The 18,152-nt window shown below is 42.8% G+C and overlaps 1 protein-coding gene across 1 annotated transcript in view; it reads left to right on the top strand.

Moving 5' to 3' along the window:
- C11H10orf90 (chromosome 11 C10orf90 homolog) overlaps positions 1–18,152 on the top strand; it is a 72,518-nt gene that overhangs the window by 37,486 nt on the left and 16,880 nt on the right. The window contains exon 6 of the mRNA XM_075842715.1: positions 3,525–3,708. Coding sequence (XP_075698830.1) covers positions 3,525–3,708 — 184 coding nt within the window. The remainder of the gene's footprint in view (positions 1–3,524; positions 3,709–18,152) is intronic.

Here is an 18,152-nt window from a genome sequence, read left to right as displayed (position 1 = left end):
CCGACCCCAACAACCTATAATGGATCAGTCAGGTTTAAATTTTTCTTTTTTTTATCTGGCAGACTGCGGAGCTGAAGCCAAATAATAGTATTTGCCATAAAAATAAATCCCCAATTATTGTAGATATAAAAATGAAACATGTCTCAAAGTTTTTTCTGAAAAAATTACAGGACAGAATAAAGTACAAACAGAAGTGTATAGAGCGTTAGGTGATGGCCTTTGTATATGAAAAGGGGCATCTCGTTTACAAAAAACAATTTTCAAATTCTCTATTAGGGAACTCTGAGTTAATAGAGGAGGCTCTCCGATTCATGACTCTCACTTATTAACCTGAGCAAAAAGTGGGTACAAACAGTGCATCCTCCTCTGGATGACCCAGCATGTCCATGCATTACACAGACAGACAATTTATTTCAATGGGAACTACCGTACTGTGCAAAAGTTTTTGGCATTTGTGGAAAAATGCTGTAAAGTAAGAATGCTTTAAAAAATAGAAGCGTTAATAGATTTTTTATGAAATAACAAAATTCAAAGTGAAAGAACAGAAGAGAAATCTAAATCCATTCAATATTTGGCGTGACCACCCATTGTTTTCTAATCATCATCAATTTTCCTAGGTACACTTGCACAAAGTCATGGCTTTTGTAGGATTGTAGTCAGGTGTATGATTAACCAATTATACCAAACAGGTGATAATGATCATCATTTTCAAATGTAGGTTGAAACACAATTATTAACTGTAAAAGAATCAGCTGTATAGGAGGCTTTAAACTGGGTGAGGAACAACCAAACTCTGCTACAAAGGTGAGGTTGTGGAAGACAGTTTCATGTCACAGGTTCACAATGGCAAGACTAAACACAGCAATACCCACACAAGGCAGTTATACTGTATCTGCAAGTTCTCTCCCAGGCAAAGATTTCAAAGCAGACTGGGGTTTTAAGATGTGCTGTTCAATCTCTTTTGAAGAAGAACAAAGAAACTATTTTGAGGGCAATGTTGAGGACGTAGACGCAGTGGTTGGCCAAGGAAACTTAGTGCAGTAGGTCAAAGACACATCATGCTTACTTCCCTTAATAATCAGAAGATGTCCAGCAGTGCCATCAGCTGAGAACTGGTAGAAACCAGTAGGACCCAGGCGCAACCATCTACAGTTTAGAGAAGTCTGGCCAGAAGTGGTCTTCATGGCAGAATTACACCCAAAAAACCATACCTTCGATGTGGAAACTATGCACGAAAACATAGGAACTGGAATGCAGAAGAATGGTAGCAGATACTCTGGACTGATGAGTCAAAATTTCAAATATTTGGCTGTAACAGAAGGCAGTTTGTTCACCGAATGGCTGGAGAGCGGTACAACAATGAGTGTCTGCAGGCAACAGTGAAACATGGGGGAGCTTCAATGCAAGTTTGGGGCTGCTTTTCAGCAAATCGAGTTGGGGATTTGGTCAGGATTAATAGTGTCATCAATTCTGAGGCAGATACTAATCCATCATGCAATACCATCAGGGAGGCATCTGGATGGCTCCAAATGTATTCTGCCGCCGGACAACGACCCCAAACATACAGCTAATGTCATTAAGAACTACTTTCAGCGTAAAGAAGAACAAGGAGCGATGATATGGCCAGAGCCCTGATCTCAACATCATCGAATCTGTTTGGGATTACATGAAGAGACAGAAGGATTTTGAGGAAGCCTACATCCACAGAAGATCTGTGGTTACTTCTCCAAGATGTTTGGAACAACCTCCCTGCCGAGTTCCTTCAAAAACTGTGTACAAGTGTACCTAGAACAATTGATGCTGTTTTGAAGGCAAAGGGTGGTCACACCAAATATTGATTTGATTAGATTTCTCTTCTGTTCATTCACTGTGCATTTGTTAATTGATATAAAAAACGATTACTTCTATTTTTGAAAGCATTCTTACTTTGCAGAATTTTTCCACAACTGCCTAAAACTTTTGCATAGTACCATATGTAATGCTTTATTCCTCCTGTAGTGGTGCTGCAGGGAAATGTAACACTTGATGCTGGACCCGCACAGATTACATCTGATCTTTGAAGGTCCCAGCAATGGTATACCCTTTGATCAACTTATCATCTGGAATCCCTTCTAACAAAACTAGATTATTATAAGTGGACACCCCTTTAGAATTCCCTAACCAATGGAGGAAACTTTGTTATGTATTATAAATATTTCTGTTACATTATAAGATATATTCTTGTTTTTACTATGGTGTCTTAATTTTTTCTAACTGGAACCTCTTGTGATCAGCTGTTAGTATTTCTTATTGCAAAACCATTTAAGTCAATGCTGATTCCACAAGAACAAGGTATGCTCTTTACAGCAGCTCTCTGCCCCAGCTAATAGAATGGCAGGTCCTGAGCATGGGGCACCCCTCTATAACATCGCTCTTCCCTAATGCGGCATATGGACAGTGTAGCGGGAAGCAGCTGGCCAACTAGGTACAAAACAATGTCTATAGTCCAGAACAGTTACCTGAGGCAATGTAGACAGTAGCGGAGACACAGCTTGACTTTCACAGTAGATGGCTAGTAGATGCAGCGGAAGACTCTGACTGTAGATACAATAGCACGGGATACAGGGTACAGGCAGCAGGAATGGGTAAAACTTAGGTATACAACAACGCTCAGGCAAGGATCAAGTGGGCAGAGCCCTTTTTATAGTCCAGCAGCCATTTGGGCTAATTATTGAGTGATGACAGCTGGACGCGTACTGGCCCTTTAAGGCCGTGTACGTGCGGGCGCGCGCGCCCTGCGGGAAACAGTCCGAGAACCCGGAAGTGAGTGCCGGCGTCTCCCTGGAGGCTAATGTCACCGAGACCACAGATATCCATGGCTGGGGCCGTCAGAGGGTAAGTCTGAATGATAGCCCTCGGCCATAGACGTTACAGACAGGGATTGCCTTGAGTGGACAATCCTTTTAAAAGGAATACCTAGTATTGAAATATTAGTCTCCCTATGCAATCAGATAGAATTATTTATTTGTATGGTTTGTATGACCAGGCACACAACTGTGGGTTATGATCCACACATGGCTTCCAAGCCACTGGTTGGGGACCACTGCTATACATGCTACTGCAAGACGGAATGATATCTTAGACACCCTGATATTGAATTTAAATTATTAGCAGGTATACAATATATTCACAGTTTGCAGCTAGATCAAAACCATCCTCAAATTTACACACAACAACAAGGAAGTAGCTAACAATACTGCCTTGACCTGGGTATTTAGATACAAGGCTAGAGCAGTGAATTTAATTTTTGCCAAGGATAAAGGAAAACCTAGCTACGCCTTGCAGACCAAGTGCAGAGTAGACCACATGGATAAGGTGTTTAATAGCCCAGAAGTTGACAATTTCATATACAAATTCTATACTAGTACTATGGGGTAGACTCATCATACAGGTGATATGCGCACTATATACCCAGGTATGGTGAAAATAAGTTAGTATCCTACAGACACCCAAGGTTGTGTATTTTTTTCTCATCCTCTAAAAAGGAGGCTCTAAAATATTGCAGGCCGGACTTCATCTATAACTCACAAGAACGTGTTCACAAACTGGAGCTTATGGCACGTCGGCGAAAAATAGAGAAGCAAGATCCACAGTCAACTTTCCAAAAACATCCTCCAAAATTGATGAACCAAAAGGGGAAAATCTTTACAATCCCTCATCCCCTGAGTGGTAAGTTTGATGCACAGTAGTATGGTGAGCTCAGTTTCAAATGACCAAGACAGGGCATTGATAGATAGATAGATAGATAGATAGATAGATAGATAGATAGATAGATAGATAGATAGATAGATAGATTGATAGATAGATAGATAGATTGATAGATAAATATGAGATACATACATAGATATTTGATAGATATGATAATATAGCATTTTAATTGTACTTTAGCATATAAAATTAAAACATTTTAGGCTTCATTACACAGGTATATAATAAACATTTCCTCCTGGATATTGTGCTGACTATAGAGGAGAGATGCAGATGTGTTTTCCGCACGCTGAGTCAGCACACTGCCTGTTGTCTCAGTAGGTTTTGTTTCAGGGATACAAACCTTAGGCAATGCTCCTAATATGCTGGGAGAGCCAGGGACTCCAAGTTACTGTGCAAGAAGCCGTTCCCACTGGCCACAGGATCACTCAGCCTTCCCTCGATATGATATAGGACGGAATACAGAATACAGCGCAGTATTTGTAACAAGTTCTCACATACTTAGAATTTCTTCGCCTTGTCAAACCCTTTAAAGTAGAATTTGCAATATGTACTAGTAATAATAGGAATACTTTCTCTATTTAAATATTGCTATTGTTCAACCAAAGAGGGCTGACAGCTGCTGGTTCAAGTGGCCGGCGGAAGGAGCATATTATGATATTATAGGAGAGTGCCCTACATAAACAATACTGCCAGTAGAGTACCACCAATAAACCGTGCCTGCTAAGTACCCCCAACATATCAAAGTCGGCTGTTTCCGTCGGCCCCATAGACATTGGATGGAGCAGCAGGACGCATGCGTTATCTCTACTCCATTTAAGCTCCTCCTCACTGCGAGAAGTTAGGAGGAATGAGAGATTCGTTTTAGTGATCGAAGGGGGTCCCAGAGGTGGGTCACCCAGCGATCAGATGTTTCTCCCCAATCCTGTCGATAGGTGATAAATGTTAATCTTGGGACTCCCAAAGTTGCACTATTTTTATTTCTGATACAATTTCTTCACCTTCTCCACTCTGCTGTCACCTTTTTCTATTTTAAAGAAAGAATGGGCATGGATGGCAAATGAAGGACAAGGATGAAAAAGGGCACCATTGGAGAACTTTGTTTTTATCGCAGAAAATTAAAAGTTGCACATTATTTTCATACTTCCCCAAATTTGTATATCAAATTATGGAATATGTGTAAGCTCCGCCTAGGAGCGTCCCCAAAACAGAAACGACCATTTTAGGGCAAAATTCGAAGCGGTCCACAGATTATCTGTAATTACGGATAAAAACTATGGTCGTGTGCATGGGGCCTTAGATGCAGAATTAGCAGTCGTATCCGGGTCCTGGTGCCTGAGGTGGACCAATGGTCCCTTTGCCACATAAGTAGACAGTGTTATAAATAGGGCATGGTAGTTGTTACATATTTAGCATCGGGGCTTAGAAGCTTCAAGTTACAATAATTATATTGACAAAAATAATTTATCTGCTTTATCCGCTCTCCTGTCCGGTGCTGCTCTCTCTATGTGCTGGGACTTACGATATCCTTAATGCTTTCCAGAAAAAGCTGCCAACATTTCCATTGTCACAGTGAAGATAAAGAACCTTCCACTGAAACATCTGCTCTGTGTTTACTTATCAGCAAGGCCAAAAAAACCATTTCCAGGCGTCTATCAGATGTGCACAGTGTGAGGGCGACAAACACGTGTCATCAGATTTACAAAGCAACAAAGGAAAATAACAATAGCTTTATATTATTGGAGCATAAAGGAGATACCTACAGATTTACACACAGGCCGGCAAATCATGTGAAATTAGATATTGCCGCTCGTATTAATCTGCCGAGCCCGGATCATAGAGACATAAGAGGGAAACATAAATTCCTTCCTGATCCAATAAACATCAATCATTATAATTTTCTAGATCCGTAATCCAAATATGTGTTTCCTGGATAATTCATTTTTAGGGTATGTTCACACACACACACACTAATTACGGACGTAAATCGGGCGTATTAACCCCCGAATTACGTCCGAAATTACGGCTTGAATGCCTTGACAAACATCTGCCCATTGAAAGCAATGGGCTGACGTTTGTCTGTTCACACGAGGCGTATATTTACGCGCCGCTGTCAAAAGACGGCGCGTAAATAGACGCCCGTGTCAAAGAAGTGACCTGTCACTTCTTGGGGCGTAATTGGAGCCGTTATTCATTGACTCCAATGAAAAGCAGCGCCAATTACGTCCGTAAGGGACGCGGCGTTAAAGCGCCTGCACATGCCGTTACGGCTGAAATTACGGGGATGTTTTCTCCTGAAAGCATCCCCGTAATTTGAGCCGTTACGGACGCTGTCGTGTGAACATACCCTTATACTTCACATTTTAACTCTGGTCATGTAACCAGTGAGGAGTGGAGATGGGGCTGCTCCCCCTCCCAGAAATTGAGTTTAGGCTCAGTTCACACAGAGTTTTTTTTACGCTAAATTTGACCCGGAAATGGAAACCGCATCAGAATCAGCGACAAAAAACGTATGAAACCGCCTCCCATTGAAATCAATGGGAGGCGGAGGCATTTTTGTTCTGCAGCGGTTTTTAGCCACTTGCAGTAAAAAAAAAAAAGTGACATGCTCTTCCTTTCCGCGGTTCGGCCTCTATCCACACATTAAAATCAATGGGAGGCAGAGAAAGCGTTTTTCACTGCGTTTTTTGCCTGCAGATCTCAGTGGCTGCGGGCGTGAAATGCTACAAGAGTTTGCAGGCAGGTCGAAATCTGCCTCAAAATTCCTAGAAGAAAAACTTGACTGTGCTTGTAGCACCTCTATGTGTAAACAACTCCAAAAGCTTTAGTACTGTCCAGATCTATCAACTCTTGTGTTTCTTAGAGTTACAGATGTAGCAGAGTTGAATTTGTCTCTTGAATTTGTTTCTTTGGTGCACTGTGATAACTCAGTATGAGTATAAAAAAAAAATCAGTACCAATAAACACTCTGTACAGAGACGCAAACTGCTTGTCAATTCCCTTTTAGCATAGGATTTTTTTTCTATGTTTTCGTATAGTGTTCTTCATGAGTACTGTGTAAGTTCCATGCATTTCCCTATAAGGCTTCATTCACATCTGCGTCAGGGCTCCATTCAGACATTCCATCTGAGCTTCCCTTCAGAACGGAATCCTGACTGAAACAAACGGAAACCATAGGCTTCCGTTTGCATCACCATTGATTTCAATGGTGACGGATACGGTGCAAATGGTTTCTGTTTGTCACCGTTGTGTAAGGGTTCCGTCGCTTTGACGGAAGCAATACCGTAGTAGACTGCGCTATTCATTCCGTAAAAATGACGAAACCCTTACACAACGGTGACAAACAGAAACCATTTGCACCGGATCCGTCACTATCGAAATCAAAGGCGATGCAAACGGAAACCTATGGTTTCCGTTTGTTTCAGTCAGGGTTCCGTTCTGACGGGCAGCTCAGACAGAACGTCTGAACGGAGCCCTGACGCAGATGTGACTGAAGCCTTAGTTTCATATGGTGGTTCTCATGGGTTGCATATAAGCTCTGTATACTTCTGTATGAAGTCCATATAGTGTTCCATACAAGTTCTGTATGAGCTCCGTGTACATATGTCCATCTGACTTCCACCTCTATCAAATTTGTAGCCATGATCTCAGGACATAAGTGAAGGCATATGGTCTCTAAGCAAAGTTTTAGGGTATCGGGTAGCAATATTCCAATATTCACAGATCTGCTATACACTGGATTCGATGTGAGGATCCCCAGTCTGGAATAATGAAGGAATACAGTTCAGATTTGGGACAGCTCTGCAAACCAGACAACAAAAGGGGAAGAGTTTATACTAATTTGTAACAATTTGTTTCTGGGCATTGTGGGGGGCATCACCTGTATGGGCTTAAAAAGTCCCACATTTTAAGCTTTAAATGTTGATAAGTACGTTATTCATGGATAAAAATCAACAATTACAATCATACCGGTCCCACTATTTAACGTCTATGGCTGGCACATGCTGGATCAGCGGACATTCCGGGCGGTTCAGGTGCCAGCCAATAAGGTTCTTACTGTATATTAGCAATATATCCTTTATACAACTGGAAATGGCTTAAACAGCCTTTTGGTGAAAACAAATACTTTACAATATAGAACTGTAACCGATAGACCTGAGAAGCCTGCAGCCAGCTAATGTCCCAAGGACCAAACTTGGATAGGATGTCTGGCGTTCTGCAATGATTTGTAGGCAAGAAAAAGGGAATGAAATTGGAGGAATACAGCGACCTGGGAGAATTTATATATATTATGTAGGTCCTAGGAAAACTGGTCAGACCATTACTTACAAATATAGCTAGATATCACATAAATAGATGGATAGACAGGTAGATATTAGATAGCTAGCAATTAGTTGATGATAGATAGATAGATAGATAGATAGATAGATAGATAGATAGATAGATAGATAGATAGATAGATAGATAGATAGATAGATAGATAGATAGATAGATAGATAGATATGAGATAGATAGATAGATAGATAGATAGATATTAGATAGATAGATAGATAGATAGATAGATAGATAGATAGATATGAGATAGATATGAGATAGATATGAGATAGATAGATAGATAGATATGAGATAGATAGATAGATTAACAGGAAAATTCTGGATTATAATTAATTGTGTGGAATTAGATTATAATAAAAAAAATTACAGCCAATTCAGAATTTTTCAAGATATATATTTAGCATTGTATTTCAACAATAATCCAGGTATTCTGATAATCCAGACAAGTGCTGGATTATTGGGCTCTCATTGTAAATTTCCTCCTTACCTGTGTATTGGATTATAATATAAATCTGGGGATATGCACGTCATTATTGTCTCTATCTGCGGCTATGTTACGGTATGGTCGTCTTTATTGGGCTGAATCTGCTCATTACATTCCTCTTGTGGAGTTTGGCAGAAACGTTTGCACTTCTTGACATTTTCCTGCTTGTGCTTCCTAAGCAGTTTTGTGTCCAATATTATTATAGTTTTACCAGACGAGCTTTAAAATTAAGCAGTAGCCATTTATAAAGTCATTAGAGTATACCTGGGAGGCTGGGATCGCTCTACCCTAATGTTCTACATTTCTAGCAGAAGCTGCGATGTGAATGTTTGTTTTCTTACTTCTACATTTCTTATTTATGCATTTTGTTCTTTTAGTAGCCGAATTTTCTTTCTTCAATAACACTCCTTTCGTCCTCAGAACTCCAAATGAGCTGAATTTGTCAGGTAACAATTTCTTCAGTGCACTGTTAGTGAGTTAAAATTCTGCCTCCTGCAAAGGACCGTACAAAAAATCAGAACCAATAAACACTCTACATTAGTTTTTACCATATATTTTTGGCATACTGTTCTGTATGAGTTCCATTACTTTCTTATGCGTTCCGTATGAGCTCCGTGTACATCCATCTGAGTTCCATACTGGTACAGTATAAGATCCTCGTACTTCATACCAGTTCCATATGGTGTTCTGTACGGGTTCTGTAGGGGTTCTGTGTAATTTCGTGTCACTTCAACTTGGTGTTACATAGTTAGTATGGTTGAAAAAAGACATGTCCATCAAGTTCAACCAAGGGATGGGAAAAGGGAAGGGGAAAAGGGAAAAGGGAAGGGAAAAATTGTTCTATATGACTTCTCTATTGTATGAGTTATTACGATTGTATGGGTACTATCGTAGGAGTTAAATATAAGCTCCGTGTACGACCATCTGAGTTCCATACTAGTACAGTATTAGGCCTCATGCACACGGCCGTGCCCGTAATCACGGGCCGTGGGCCGCATTTTCGGGCTGTGCTCCCATACAAAGTAAAATACGAAAAGTAGGACATGCTCCATAATTCCCGGTACGGTTCTACGAAACGGACACCTATCCGTAGTGATACGGAAAGGTGTCCGCACCCAATAGAACCGAACGGCTCCGTAATTGCGGACCGTGTTATAAACCGCAATTATGGAGATTTTTACAGTCTTGTGCATGGGGCCTAAGATCCTTGTATTTCATACCAGTTCCATATGGTGTCAGGTACAGGTTATGTGTAATTCCGTGTGAGTTCCACATGTTGTTCTGTAAGGGTACCGTGTGACTACCAATTTATTTTCTGCTTCAAGACCAGTCCTCCTTGCAAGGGGAGGAAACCGATACTCGTCATTTGTTACCTGTACTTAGGTTTTTCCATGACTCCATGAACACGAATACAATTTTACCCTATACATTGAATTTGATGGGGAAAATCGTCATCCATCATACCATTTTTTTAATTTGGCAGCAGACGGGGGGCACAGAAACCTAAGTAGGATAACATAAAGGCGGTATAATGGTTCTGTTCACTTGGAACTTGTAGAAATCCGTAACATAGTTGTATGTGTGAGACCTAATAAAATGAATTGCAAAAGATCACATTCGGCCCTGCTACATCTGTATGTTTCCCCATGTGATGCCACATCCTGTTACTGATTATTGTTACCAGGGGCGTAACTAGGAAAGACTGGGCCCCATAGCAAACTTTTGACTGGGGCCCCCCCTCCCCTGGGTGTCACACAACCCCCCCCCTTGTAGATAGTGCCTTTTTTACAGCCCCCCCCTGTAGATAACGCCATACAGCCCCCCCTCTGTAGATAGCGCCATACATCCCCCTGTAGAGAACGTCATACAGCCCCCCTGTAGATAACGCCATACAGCCCCCTGTAGATAACGCCATACAGCCCCCCCTGCAGAGAACTCCATACAGCCCCACCTGTAGAGAACGCCATACAGCCCCCCCCTGTAGGGAACGCCATACAGCCCCCCCTGTAGAGAACGCCATAGAGCCCCCCCTGTAGGGAACACCATACAGCTCCCCCCCTGTAGGGAACGCCATACAGCCACCCCCCCTGTAGGGAACGCCATACAGCGTTCCCCCCCCTGTAGGGAACGCCATACAGCGTCACCCCTCTCAAAAAAATGCGACCTACAGTGTGTCCTACAAAATACATGTATCCCCTCTCCACAGGATCTCCACAGGAGAGGGGATACATGTGTGATCGCTGGCAGCAATAGGGAGAACGGGGGACTGAAAGTCCCCTGAACTTCTCCATGACTAACCTCTGACTTCCGGCGTCTGCGCAGCTCAATAAAAATGAAAGGAGCGCTGGTCACGCATGCGCACAAGCGCGCCCGGCGCTCCATTCATTTCTACGGAGCTGCCGACACAGATCCCGGAAGTCCGAGGTTTGTGATGGAGAACTTCAGGGGACTTTCAGTCCCCCGTTCTCCCTATCAATGCCAGCGATCACACATGTATCCCCTATCCTGTGGAGATCCTGTGGAGAGGGGGGGGGGGGGGGATACATGTCCTGTGGAGATCCTGTGGAGAGGGGATACATGTCCTGTGGAGAGGGGGGGATACGTGTCCTGTGGAGAGGGGGGGGGATACGTGTCTTTTGCTCTATTTTGCGCCTTCAGGACCAGACACCGTTTAGCCATTTTTAGCACGTGTTAGTTAAATTGCTATAACTTTTTTATTTGTTGGGCTAACGACGTGATTTTTGCGAAGTTTTTTCCGTAGACAATGCAGGTTTCATTTTTTATCGTTTTTATACACACCTTTTTTGCTATTTTAGAATTTTTATTCATAAAGTTTGAAAATAATAGTAAAAAAATAAGCTTTTTTACATTTCAGCTATTTATTTTTTGGTAATAACATAGTTTTACCCTAAAATAGACCTTTTATTTGTGATCGTCATTGTCTACCGTAAATTTTTATATATTACATGTCTATATTAGGGTAATTGGGTCAGCGCTAGCGTTACAACAATGATTGGCGGGGGGAACGGTATTTTTTTTGGCGTGGGTATTTTATGTGTATTTATTATTTATATTTTTTTTGCACTTTACTTTATTCTTTTTTTATTACTATGGTCTGTCCCCCAAAGGTCAAAGAAGACCTTTGGGGAACTTTATATATATTTTTTCTTTCTTTTACACCATGTTTTTCCACTGTAACTGGAGCTGCACAGCAGCCCCAGTTACAAGGGAAATCAGCCCTCTCATAGTGACGATTGTCACTAATAGGGCTGTGCTGGGTCTAGTAAGACCCAGCAACAGTCTGCCACTAACGGCACCCGGCGATCATGTGACCAGTCACATGATCACCGGGAGGAATAGAGACAGCGCCGCTGCTGCTGTCTCTATTCCTGTACACAGCGCGCATTAAGCGCTGTGTACAAGTGATCGGAGAAGACAGAAGCAGCGAAAGCTCTCCTCAGGGTCCCCGGCAGTCACTGACAGCCGGAGACCCGACATTCAGCTGCCCGATCGCGTGGGCAGCAAGTTAAAACCCGAACCGTAGAAAGTCTATGGCTCGGGTTTTAAGGACCCTGACCGCTGGCCGTAAAAATACAGTCAGCGGTCGGGAACCAGTTAATGGCAGAGCGGGGAGATACCTCCCTGCTCTGCCGTAGTGTTCAGTGGCGTCCCGCTGTAGCAGCCATAGCGGCTGCTAGCGGAGCCTCCGGCCATGGTGGGGGCCCGTGCCGGCGGGCGACACGGGCCCCCTCATGCTGCGGGCCCCGTAGCAGCCGCTACTGCTGCTACGGCGGTAGTTACGCCACTGATTGTTACATAACAGGGCAGTCTATCCATGCTCCCACTGCTGGTAATACCAGGCTACAGAATACAGGCTGCTGTTAACAGCAGGCATCACTAGGACAGTTCATTTCCTTGCTGCTGTTCTGCTCTCTTGTGAAAATCTGCGCAATGTGTAACAGGTAAATAATAAGGAATTGGTCATAATGCAATTTAAAATTTCTTCATTCACTTTATATGTAAGTTCAAGTGTCTGTAAGGCCTCATGCACACGACCGTAGTATTTTTCTTGTCCGCAAATTCCCAGACCGTGGCCTGTATTTTGCTGATGAAATGTCATCTGTAGTGCATCTGTGTGTCAGTCTCAAAATGCGCATCATATAAAAAAGTGCAAGGAAAACAATGATACAGATTTCCTGTCGTCGCTTAGTAACACTTCCGCAAATCTGCATATTATGGATGTCACACAGAGGTGTATCCGCAGTTGCCACGGGCCCATTGACTTCTATGGGCATGTTCGTAGCGAATTTGCGGGCCGTAATAAGACATGTCCTAAGTTTCTGCAGCTCATATTTGTGGTCCTGGAAGGAACCGTGAAAACCACGGTCATGTGCATGGTGGCATAGCAATGAATGGGTCCGCAATTCACCCGCAGATTTGCGGGTGAATTGTGGATGCAAAAACGCGTTTGTGTGCATGAGGCCTTAAGGTGAAGTTTCACTATAAAGGGAAGGTTCCCTTTGAACAAAAAGGTCCAAAATTCTGTGCTAATTACTTTCTTAATTTATCTTTACAAGGTTGGGGCTTCATTTTTTATAATTCAGACCTCCTAATCCATTGCATTGACGTATATATAAATGATAAAATTGTGTCTGCCGGCAGTCACCACTAGAGGGAGCCTAGGAGCTTAAAGATAACTTTTCACCTCCCCATACATGTGCAGCTGAGTGCAGCATGTAATGGGGAGGGCTGTACAAACCCTGTGGCACTTTAAAAAAAATTCTACCTCCCTCCGTTATTTAGATATCGGTGGAGTTATATTTGGCACCCGATATTTAGATAATCCCCTGAACTGTCAATGGGGCGTGTACTGGCAAGGGGGCGTGTTACTATGGCTGTGACACTGTCCAATCAGATATGGAGAGTGTTACAGAAAGAGCGAGGAGAGAGAGAGTGTGCGGGCGCGCACGCTCTCTCACTCTTCAGCTTTCAAGATCAGTCTTCTGCCGAACTGGAAAGGGGGTGTGTCACTGCTACGGACAGTGTAAGAGCTGTGGAGAGGAGAGCGCGCATGCGCACTCTAATCTCTTCAGCTCTTTTGAGAGATCAGTCTTGTACTTTGTCTGCCGAACTGGCAAGGGGGAACATGTGCGCGCCTCTCTCCACAGCTCTTAGGCTGGGTTCAGACGAGCATGTTCGGTCCGTAATGGACGGAACATATTTCGGCCGCAAGTCCCGGACCGAACACACTGCAGGGAGCCGGGCTCCTAGCATCATAGTATTGTACGATGCTAGGAGTCCCTGCCTCTGCGTGGAACTACTGTCCCGTACTGAAAACATGATTACAGTACGGGACAGTTGTCCTGCAGTGAGACAGGGACTCCTAGCGTCGTACATAACTATGATGCTAGGGGCCCGGCTCCCTGCAGTGTGTTCGGTCCGGGACTTGCAGCCGAAATACGTTCCGTCCTTTACGGACGTAACATGCTCGTGTGAACCCAGCCTTACACAGTCGGTAGCAGTGACACGCCCCCTTGCCAGTTCGGCAGAAGACTGATCTTGAAAGCTGAAGAGTGAGAGCCCCGTTGACAGTTCAGGGGATTATTTAAATATCGGGCGCCAAATATAACGGCACCGATGTCTAAATAACGGAGGAGGGTAGAAAGAAATGTAAAGTGCCCCAGGGTTTGTGCAGCCCTGCCCATTACATGCTGCACATGTATGGGGAGGTGAAAGGTTCTCTTTAACTGAGTTTTCCAAGTTATTTAAAAAAAATTGGCCACGGCAGGAGGGAGGCAAAAACAAAAAGCCATTGCTCAACTCATGGATCCCCGTCGTTCCAGCACCTCCGCTTCCGTTCCTCTCAGCTGCTCTGTATTGACATAGCTTCAGCGTTGATGTGCTTGTATACCCGCATGATCGCTGCAGCCAATCAGTGGTTATATGGCACAGGATCGCTGAGGCCAGTGCTTGGCTGCAGCGATCACGTGTGTATACAGGCACGTCATTGCCGCAGCTATGTCAATACACAGCAACGGGGAGGAATGGAGCGGGGACGCTGAAACCACGAGGATCTGTGAGGTAAATAATGGCTTTGTTTTTTTTTTTGCATCCCTCCTGCATTGGCCAATTTTTTTTAAAAACTCGGAAAACCCCTTTAAGCTTACCGTTATACATTGTATACCACTGTATACAATGAACTCCTAAACTCCCCCTAGTGGTGGCTGCAAGCAGACAGAATATTATCTTTTAATGCTATGTTTATGCAAAAAATTTGGTGATACAAAGATATATTAAGAAATTTGTCAAAACAGAATGTTGCTCCCCCACCCAAAAAAAACATGGTTTAAAAGGTGGAGATTCACTTTAAGATTGGGACTCCATACAGGATTATTTTATGTATTTTAATGTGGTCTCACATGAGATTGTGCTGCAAAATAGTCCTCAACATGCAAGTACATTGCAATCTAATGTGATATTGCAGTTAGCAGAAAAAAATAAACTCTCACCTAAAGAGTAACTTCACCCGTTTCTTATATATTATTTAAATAATGCTAAAAGTGAACATTCTTTATAGGGGGCAACTCCATCCAAACATAAAAATTGCGTTTGCATTGTAGTCTATGAGGGAACGGGGGAGGAAAAACAATGCGAATCCTGAGCCCAGTAACTGAGCTGTTGTCACGCGTTATTTTCATCTAAATACATCAGTGAACTTCTTTCTCACCTTCTCTAATACAAGATTCTGCCATCATAATGATGATTCACAAACAAAAAGTGCAGCACTAGAGGAGATCAATATCACAGTTTACTCAGAAGTAATTCATCCCGTGGAGGAGCTTCCCTCAGATTAATAATCTCACTCGAGTCCCTTCACACCTTGATATCGGAGCTGATAGAAAGGGATTTCCCACCTTTTCAAGACCTTTATTGATTGACTAGATTGTAATCTTTTATCATCTTTACTTAATGTGTTTCCTTCTGACCGGAGTTGGTATTTCCACTTGCCAGACAATAGAGTGCATTTTTATGTTTTCCATTGGCTTCAAAGTTCAGTTTTTGTCTATAGGATAGGGAATTATACAGAGAAATTATTTTAACCCCTTAAAGACTACCTGTCACCTCTCCTGAAAGGTCTGTTTTAGTAAATGATTGTATTCTCCATGAAATAATGATTCTGGAGCATCTTTTTCTAGAACTTTGCATTGTGCCGTCCCTCTGTTATTCCTCCTGGAAATGTATGAATAAATTGGCAACTGGGTTCATGGGACCCAGTATAAAAGTTCTTCATCCCTCTTTACAGCCTCTCTTTGCTGCCCGCAACTTTCAGCTGTATTGCTCGACATTTAAGACTTGGTGGAATTGCTGTGGAATTCCGCTGTGGACAGTCCGCAGTGGAATTCTGCAGCAGCCGTTTTTTCCATTGGTTTCTATACGTTTTTAGGAAACTTAATTTAGATGCTGTGGAAAATAACTGAGCGGAATTTAGGTTGCGGTGCAGAATTTTCCCTCCGCAGCATGCACAGTGTGTTGCGGAGAATCAGTGGCTTTTCACTGCAGATTTCAATCTTTGCAATGCAAAAACTGAAATCTGTGGCAAGTCCGCTGTGATATCTGCAACGTTTGAATTACCTCTCAAATTTGCAAATGTTGGTGCAGATTCGTTGTGTAATTCCTGCGATTTGCATCCACATTTGCAGCGGAAAAATTCTGCCACGTCTGAACATGCCCTTAAGTGACCCATCAATGTACCACTAAAAGACATATATATATATCGGAGACAGCATATCTCTAAGACTACAATCCCCACTGGATAGAATTAGATATAGCGGCTCCACAGACAGTAACACACATAATCAGATTAGATACAATGGCTAAGCAAACAGTATCACACATTATAGGCTTAGATACAGCAGCTCATCTGTAGAAACAGAGCCCTACAGACGTTATCACATGTGATAGACATATGATAGGATTATATACAACCCCCAGTAGACAGTATCACAAAGTATAGGCTTAGGTACAAGGACCCTGGAGACAGTATCATGCCTGATCATTTTAGATACAGGGCCTAGAAGACAGTATCACACATGATATGCTTGGATACAGGGCCCAGCAGATAGTATTACACAGTATAGGCTTAGATACCGGGCCCCAGCAGACAGTATTCATATGCTTACCCTCCTTGCTCCAGAGTCGGGTCCTCTTGAGTTTTGGGCGCAGTGCTGGATCCTGACACTGTTCAGCATCATAACATTGTGATGCCAGCGCTGCATCTGAAACTGAAGAGGACCCGACTCAGGAGCAAGGAGGGTAAGTACAGTATATGGAGATGTTACTGTAGTAACAGGGGCTGGTATAGATTACTACATAGGCCCCAGTTATTACAGTAACTATGGACAGACATGGTTCAGGGGGTCATATGCCCCCTGTCTTTAGGGCGCGGTTGCAATTAGGACCACGGCGATTCCTATAGCTTCACCACTGTCCCTTCACTGAATGTTTATTGCACTACGTTTGATGCCTGGAAAAGCTCCTGACGCATAATTCATAAAGAGAAGAAAAGTATCAAATAATTTATTACCTGGTTTTGGCTCAAATAATATAAATAACGCATAAAAACCTACTACAAATCTGCAGTGTATGTGAACAAGGTCTAATAAGTACAAGAAGAAGAATCTAGTGATTGGTTTTCACAGAGTTTTATTACTACCAGCCCACCAAATATATAAATATAGAAATTGAAAAAAAAAAAATTGCTTTTAATCTATTTACTATTTATTCATGTCTGTAAAAAAATCTAAATGTTGTAACAAATATTTACAAACGGTAACCATTACATTTTTGTAATATGGTTTACAAGGCTATTCCCATACTTGTGCTAATTGTGCCATAGGGGTTGCTGCATTCGTTTGCCAGGAGACGCTGGCATCCATCATGAAGAGCAGATGTCTGGCAGCCGCACATGGTCAGACCCCTCACAGCTGAGGACTAGCACAGCCTGCGTTATTTACTCAATATGGCAAAGGAACCCTTGTTATGGGCACATGATTTTTTTGGGATGCCAAATATCTGCTTTTCATAAAGGTTAGTGACCTCCCGGATGCCAGGGTTTATTGTCTGATGGTTGTCGGTTCCTGCCCTATAAATGGGATTGAACAGAGGCAGTAATCCCTACTTAAAGGGGTTATCTCATCGAGACAGATAATCCAGTAGGAACAACCCCTGAAATGCAAGCTTATATAGTATAGAACTATGGCGGGCAATAGTAGCGTGGCATTGATTCCCATGCCAATGGCTCCTGATAATTTGCTAACGGTTCCTTGCCGTGACTGCAGCGGAGCAGTATGTAATATGGTATATAATTATAATGTCTCTTCATCCCGTCAGAGCCATAACTTGAAGCTCCTGGGCCCCAAGGCAAAATCTACAACATGGCCCCCCACCTACGAGGTGTCATTTACATTACTGGTGTCTTCTTTTCTGGCAGAGGCACCATTGTGCCCCTTCAGGTACCAGGGCCAAGGTGGACATCACATTTTGGTTCTTTGCGGTTTCCCAAGTAATTGTCTCTTGAAGGTTTCTC

The sequence above is a fragment of the Rhinoderma darwinii genome, chromosome 11, assembly GCF_050947455.1.
Source record: "Rhinoderma darwinii isolate aRhiDar2 chromosome 11, aRhiDar2.hap1, whole genome shotgun sequence".
In the NCBI taxonomy this organism is placed as follows: Eukaryota; Metazoa; Chordata; class Amphibia; order Anura; family Rhinodermatidae; genus Rhinoderma; species Rhinoderma darwinii.
Note: the sequence above shows the minus strand (reverse complement) of the source record. Positions and strands in the feature narration are given on the sequence as shown.